Source organism: Piliocolobus tephrosceles, chromosome 6 (genome assembly GCF_002776525.5).
Source record: "Piliocolobus tephrosceles isolate RC106 chromosome 6, ASM277652v3, whole genome shotgun sequence".
NCBI lineage: Eukaryota > Metazoa > Chordata > Mammalia > Primates > Cercopithecidae > Piliocolobus > Piliocolobus tephrosceles.
In genome coordinates this window covers 138577311-138584884 of record NC_045439.1, presented here as the reverse complement: position 1 = coordinate 138584884, position 7574 = coordinate 138577311, and the positions used below count along the sequence as shown (strand labels likewise).

The following is a 7574-nucleotide window of genomic DNA, read 5'->3' as shown; positions in this document are numbered from 1 at the left end:
TTTTTTTTTTTGTTCTTTTTCTTTTTGAGACAGAGTCTCACTTTGTCACCCAGGCTGGAGTGCAGTGGTGCGATCTCTGCTCACTGCAACCTCTGCCTCTCGGGTTCAGTTGATTCCCCTGCCTCAGCCTCCCGAGTAGCTGGGATTACTGGCTAATTTTTTTTGTATTTTTAGTACAGACAGTTTCACCATGTTGGCCAGGGTGGTCTCAATCTTCTGACCCTGTGATACACCCACCTCGGCCTCCCAGAGTGCTGGGATTACAGGCATGAGCCACTGTGCTCAGCCTGTTTGTTTTTTGTAGCAAAGTCTCGCTCTGTTGCCCAGGCTGGAGTGCAATGGCGTTAGCTCACTGTAACATCCGCCTCCTAGGTTCAAGTGATTCTCATCCCTCAGCCTCATGAGTAGCTGGGATTACAGGTGCATGCCACCACACCTGGTTAATTTTTGTATTTTTAGTAGAGACGGGGTTTCACCATGTTGGCCAGGCTGGTGTTGAACTCCTGACCTCAAGTGATCTGCCCACCTCCGCCTCCCAAAGTGCTGAGAACAGGCGTGAGCCACGGCACCTGGCCAGACATAGGGCTTTATAAGAGCACCAATGTGGGAAAGTGGTCAGGGAAGGCTTTCCAGAAAAGATACCTAAACTGATCCTAAATAATGTCTATATATTATCCAGTACACTCCTGACAAAGGGACTACGTGAGGAAGGTCTTGATGCAAAAGACATCATGGTGTTTGTGAGGAGGTAGAAGCAGTGTGAAGGTCCTGAAGCATAAGTTCTGAGTCAAGAAGTAGCAAAAGACTGGCAGATAAGGGCCAGGACAAGGGTAGACCATATCTTCTGTAAATGAACATGGACTTTATCATGATATGAGGGTCCATGGAAAAGTTTTTAACAGTTGTGTGATCATAATCATGTTGTCCATAAGTTGCTCTGGGTACTTTGTGGAAGTTAAATTCAAGAAACATGGGTAGAAACAGGAACACCAAAGCTTGACTGTTGCAGTTATCCAAGTTATATGGCCTAAATCTAGAGCATAGGATAGAGACAAAGGGATGGAGTAGGGAAAACCTTAGGTTAAAAGTACAGATTTTGGTGTTTAATAGGTCTCCCTTTGAAGTCAGGAAATCAGAACAGCTGTTCTACTACCAATGGCAGTAGAAAGATTAGGTTGGTAGTTAATAAATCTGTTCTGGAAATCCAAGCCATTTTTTCATGCTTTTTTTTTTCCATTTTTTTGAGACAGGCTCTCCTGTTGGCTCACTGCAGTCTTGACAGGGCTCCAGCAATCCTCCCATCTCAGCACCCCTGAATAGCAGAGACTACAGGTGTGTGCCACCATGCCTGCCTAATTTTTAACTTTTTTTGTAGAGACAAGGTCTCCCTGTGTTGTCAAGGCTGGTCTTGAACTCCTCGGCTCAAGTGATTCTCTCACCTCAGCCTCCTAAATTGCTGGGATTATAGGCATGAGCCAACAAACCCAGCCCAGTTTTTCATGTTTCAGCAAACACTGGACACTTGCTATGTACCAGTTATTGTACTTGAGGCTGAGACTGCAAAGCTGTGATATAACTGTCAGAGTTAAGGCATTTTTAGTAGTTTTTTTTCTTCTGTAAAATTGTTTTCCACAGGATTTGTGAAGATTGGCAGAATTTAAAATGGAAAGCACTGGAATCCTGCAGGCCATTGTACTAGTGTTTTTATTCTTTATCATGTTGTACGTAGGTATGCAGTATATTTTCAGGATTAATAGAGTAGTTAAGAATACAGGTAGAGCCTGGTGAAGTGGCTCATGTCTGTAATCCCAGCACTTTGGGAAGCCAAGGTGGGAAGATCACTTGGGCCCAGGAGTTCAAGACCAGTCTGGGCAACGTAGGGGGAGACCCTGTCTCTACAAAAAAAATAATAATAATAAAAATGACCCAGGCATGGTGTCATGGGCCTGTTTCTCAGCTACTCTGGGAGCCGAGGTGGGAGGATCACTTGAGCCTGGGAAGTCAGGCTCAGTTACACCACTGCTCTCCAGCCTTGGAATGAGCTGTAATTGTACCACTGCACTCCAGCCTTGGTGGCAGATGAAAGAGAGAGACCCTGTCTCTTAAAAAAAAAAAAAAAAAAAAGAATGTAGAACTAGTTTGAATTTCAAGTCTACCATTTATTAACTGTGCGGCCTTGGTTATTTAACCCATCTCTTTGTTTCCATATCTATAAAAACAGATGTTAATAGCACATCAACATAGGGTTGTTATGAGGCTTTAATGAGTTAATATATATGAAGTATTTAGGATAGTGCCTGAAACATAGTAAGTGTTGTGTAAGTATGTGCTTAGATAGAAAGTAGGTAGGGAGTTAATGTCATCAGCTTATTCCACTCACAATAGGTTTCTAAGTGAAAGTCCACTTGAGATGGATTTGGTCAATCAGTATGTACATGTGTTTATTCTTTACTTGGTGATAGAGGAATTTAAAAGTAATAAAATCCTAGTTTCTGCTCTCAAATGACTTACTGAGAGGATGAGATGATACTATTTATTCATTTAATAAATAATAATGGAAGTCTATAATAAACAGTAAGAAGATACAAATGAAGGTTACTTATCTTCATAGTATTGGCTGTATCATTAATTCCAAAATTCAAAACACTTTGAAAACTGAGCTTCGTTTTCATTAGGTTGTTACTAAAACTCATTTGGCAGTAACACCTGAACTGAAGTGACCTGAGGATATTTATAAACTTAATATGCTCACCTACGTAGTGTGCCTATTCGTAAGTTTGCTGCAGGAATATTAGTGTATTTGATTACAAGGTATTTGGTTACCCTGCTGGAGATACTACATAATGTATTGTGGTAGATGTACAATATATGAAAAATCTTGGCCAGGCACGATGGCTCATGCCTGTAATCCTAGCACTTTGGGAGGCTGAGGTGGGTGGATCACCTAAGGTTGGGAGTTCAAGACCAGCCTGACCAACATGGAGAAACCCCGCTTCTACTAAAAATACAAAATTACCTGGGGGTGGTGGCGCATGCCTGTCATCCCAGCTACTCAGGAGGCTTAGGTTGGAGAATCGCTTGAACCCAGGAGGTGGTGGTTGCGGTGAGCCGAGATGGCACCATTGCACTCCAGCATGGGCAACAAGAGCAAAACTCTGTCTAAAAAAAAAAAAAGAAGAGGGAGGGAGGGAAGAGAGAGAGAGAAAGAAAGAAAATGAAAGAAAAGAAAGATCTCCCAGATTCTGAATTCCAAATATTTCTTTTTGGATTTAAACTTTTTAGATAAAAAAATCATTGGTTTGTACTGTACATTATGTCAGACTGTATAGAAAACATAGATAAACAAAAATAATAAAACTTGCCTGTAAAATTAGAATCAGGCCAGGTGCAGTGGCTCACACCTGTAATCCTAGCACTTTGGGAGGCCAAGGTGAGAGGATTACTTGAGCTCAGGGGTTTGAGACCAGCCTGGGAAACATAATGAGACCTCATCTCTACAAAATTTTTTTAAAAAATTAGCTGGGCTTAGTGACACATGCCTGTGTCCCAGCTACTTGGGAGGCTGAGACAGGAGGATTACTTGAACCCAGGAGATGAAGGCTGCAGTGACCTGAGATCTCACCCCTGCACTCTACCCTTGGTGAAAGCGAGACCCTGTCTCAAAAATAAAATAAAAATTAAAGTCCCTATGGTATATGTAATGCCTACTAGACTGGCTAAAGTGAGAAATATTGAGAATACCAAATGCTGGAGAAGAACTTTCATACTTTGATAGTAAGAGTGTAAAATAATATAAATACTTTGGATAACTGTTTGGTACTTTCTTATGAAGTTAAACATACACTTACCACACTAACCAGCCATATTACTCGTAGGTATTTACTTAGAAGAAACAAAAACACATGGTCTCAAAAATTCCCTTTTTTTTTTTTTCTTTTTTGAGACATGATCTCAGTCTGTCCCCCAAGCTGGAGTGCAGTGGCGTGATACTGGCTCACTGCATCCTCCTCCTCCCGGACTCAAGCAATTCTCCTACCTCAGCCTCCCGAGTAACTGGGACCATAGGCACCTGCCATCACACTTGGCTAATTTTTGTATTTTTTATAGAGGTGGGGTTTTGCTATGTTGCCAAGGCTGGTCTCAAACTCCTGAGCTCAAGCAATCCACCCTCCTCAGCCTCCCAAAATGTTGGGATTATAGGTGTGAGCCACCCACGCCTGGCCCAAAAAATTCTTACACGGTAATAATGTTCAATAGCATCTTTATTCATGATAGCCAGAAACTGGACACAGGCAAGATATCCATTAACAGATAAAAACTATGGTATGCAATGGAATACAACTCAGCAATAAACAGGAATTAACTATTGACACATGTAACAATACTGATGAAACTCAAAAGAATCCAAACACAAGTATATATATACTGTATGATTTCATTTACATGAAATTCTAGAATATGCAAACCTAACCTCTGGTGATAGAAATCAGATCAGTGATTGTTTCTGGGTCGGGGCTGGGCCTTGACTGGGAAGGAGCATGAGAAAACATCCTTGGGTACTGGAAGTGTAAGTGGTGATAGGAGTGTGGTCATACAAGTATATGTATTTTTCAAAAATAAACAGTACATTTAAGAATTCGTAAATTATAAAGCAATTTTTAAAAACCTCGAAATGTTACTACTTGGAGATAACCATATTTCAGCTTATATCAGCACTTTTTAAAAATGCATTTTTATAACATTTTTATAAATGAATCACAGTGTAAATGCTATTCAATAATCTGATTTGTTTTATTCAAGTATATTGTAAACATGTCCTCATGACACAAATTTTTTTTTTTTTTTTGAGACGGAGTCTTGTTCTGTCACGCAGGCTGGAGGGCAGTGGTGTTGTGATCTTGGCTCACTGCAACCTGCACCTCCCGGGTTCAAGCAACTCTTCTGCCTCAGCCTCCCAAGTAGGAGCATGCCCTGCTAAGTTTTGTATTTTTAGTAAAGACGGGGTTTCACCATATTGGCCAGGCTGGTTTCAAACTCCTGACCTTGTGATCTGTTCCCCTCGGCCTCCCAAAGTGCTGGGATTACAGGCGTGAGCCACCACGCCTGGCCTCAAAATCTTATATAATTATGGCTTTGTGATTTTCTTTTAAAACAAGAATCCCCTTCAAACTATTTGCTGGAAACCTAAGTGTAAAACAGATGAAAGCTGAGCTGCTCCAACTGAATGAGATGAAAGAAGAATGGTTGAATTATATGACCTATAAGATTCACTATAGGTCTAAGATATACTTCTCTGTGTAGGAGAGTTGCAAGTATCCCCTATACTCTGCTCCTTTACGTGTAATCTTTTTTCCATGATCCTGCTAATTGGGAAAATAATAACATTTATTTGGAGCATGTACTGTGGTCCAGGCTTTGTTCTGAGTGCTTTATGTGAATTAATTAATTTAATCTTCATATCAGCCTCACAAGGTAGCCTTTTATTCTCATTTACAAATGGGATAATGCAGTGGAATGAGATTGAGTGATTTGCCCAAAGTCAGACAGTACGTAAATGATGGACCCCAGATTTGAACTCAGTCCATTTAGCTCCAGAATTTACCACTGTACTCCAGCTACCTTTCCAAATAAACTGAATCATTTTGCTTTGTACGTATGAAAAGATAGCTTTCTGTGGTAATTTTGCCTTTTATATTTGTCTAGAGCTAGCCAACATGGAAGAAGATGCCAGATCAGCTGGAGTCGCTACCTTTGTTCTCCAAGAAGAATTTGATAGATATTCTGGCTATTGGTGGTGTCCAAAAGCTGAAACAAGTAAGGGCGTTCAAATAATATATTATGGATCATTTAAAGTATTGTAAGATTCAACTGTCAGTTAAGTGCACAGATTCTAAATCTTGATTAATAGATTCAAAAGTGGATAATAGATTCCAAAGTGGTGATGATTGATTCATGCCAGTAGTTACTTAAAATATATACTTTAGGCCAGGCGCAGTGGCTAACACCTGTAATCCCAGCACTTTGGGAGACTGAGGCAGTCGAATCACCTGAGGTCAGGAGTTCGAGACTAGCCTGGCTAACATGGTGAAACCCCATTTCTAATAAAAATACAAAAAATTAGCCGGGCGTGGTGGCACACGCTTGTAATCCCAACTACACGGGAGGCTGAAGCAGGAGAATCGCTTGAACCCAGGAGACGGAGGTTGCAGTGAGCTGAGATCACACTATTGTACTCCATCTTGGGCACTGAGAGCAAAACTCTGTCTCAAAAATCTGTAGATTATAGCCAGGCACAGTGACTCAATGCCTGTAATCCCAGCACTTTGGGAGGCTGAGGCAGGTGGATCACCAGGTCAGGAGATCAAGACCATCCTGGCTAACACAGTGAAACCCCGTCTCTACTAAAAATTAAAAGAAAAAAAAATTTAGCTGAGTGTGGTGGCGGGCGCCTGTAGTCCCAGCTACAGGGAGGTTGAGACAGGAGAATGATGTGAACCTGGGAGGCGGAGCTTGCAGTGAGCCAAGATTGTGCCTCTGCACTCCAGCCTGGGCAACACAGTGAGACTGCGTCTCAAAAAAAAAAAAAAAAATGTAGATTATATTTCATCATAATGAAGTCTAGTAAAAACAATTGTATTGTGGTTTAATGCCTCTGGCCCCTCAATTCTCTTTGCCAGTTTTTCTCCTAGAGGCTGGTCTTGGTAATGCTGGCAGCATTGGTGGCAAAATAAAAAATACCACACCTTGGCTGGGCGCAGTGACTCACACATGTAATCCCAGCACTTTGGGAGGCTGAGGTGGGCGGATCATGAGGTCAGGAGAGCGAGACTATCCTGGCCAACATGGTGAAACCCCATCTCTACTAAAATACAAAGAATTAGCTGGGTGTGGCGGTGCACACCTGTAGTCCCAGCTACTTGGGAGGCTGAGACAGAAGAATCAGTTGAACCTGGGAGGTGGAGGTTGCAGTGAGCCGAGATTGTGCCACTGCATTCCAGCCTGGCGACAGAGCGAAACTCAGTCTCAAAAACAAACAAAAAAACACACCTTAATGTGTTGCTATAAAAATGTGTGATTGACTAGAGAGTCTGTTAAACAGATGACCAAATCAGTGTATGAATGGATAGGATAAAAGGGAACAGATTCCTCCCTTTCTTGGGGCAAATTCACAAATATCTCACTCTCTAAGAAACAGCTCACTAAAGCTTGGCTTTCAAACTTTTTGACCATGATCCAGTTAGAAGTGTTACTTGTATTGTGGCCTAATACATATACTGTATAGATAAAACTGAAAACAAATTTCAAGAAGCAATACTTATTCTTTTTTTTTTTTTTTTTTGAGACGTAATCTCTCTCTTGTCGCCCAGGCTGGAGTGCAGTGGTGCAGTCTCAGCTCACTGTAAGCTCCGCCTCCCAGTTTAAGCCATTCTCCTGCCTCTCAGCCTCCCAAGTAGCTGGGACTACAGGCGCCCGCCACTGCACCCAGCTAATTTTTTGTATTTTTAGTAGAGACGGGGTTTCACCGAGTTAGCCAAGATGGTCTCAATCTCCTGACCTCATGATCCACCCGCCTC

At 41.7% G+C, this 7574-nt stretch overlaps 1 protein-coding gene across 6 annotated transcripts in view; it reads left to right on the top strand.

The window, feature by feature from the left end:
- Positions 1-7574, top strand: part of DPP8 (dipeptidyl peptidase 8) — a 75331-nt gene that overhangs the window by 21469 nt on the left and 46288 nt on the right. For all 6 annotated transcript variants that reach the window (XR_002733383.2, XR_002733382.2, XM_023220822.2 and 3 more), the window contains one exon: positions 5704-5814. Coding sequence is in view for 4 of the 6 variants with exons in the window: in XM_023220822.2 (XP_023076590.1) it covers positions 5704-5814 (111 nt within the window). In the remaining 2 variants the exon portion in view is untranslated. The remainder of the gene's footprint in view (positions 1-5703; positions 5815-7574) is intronic.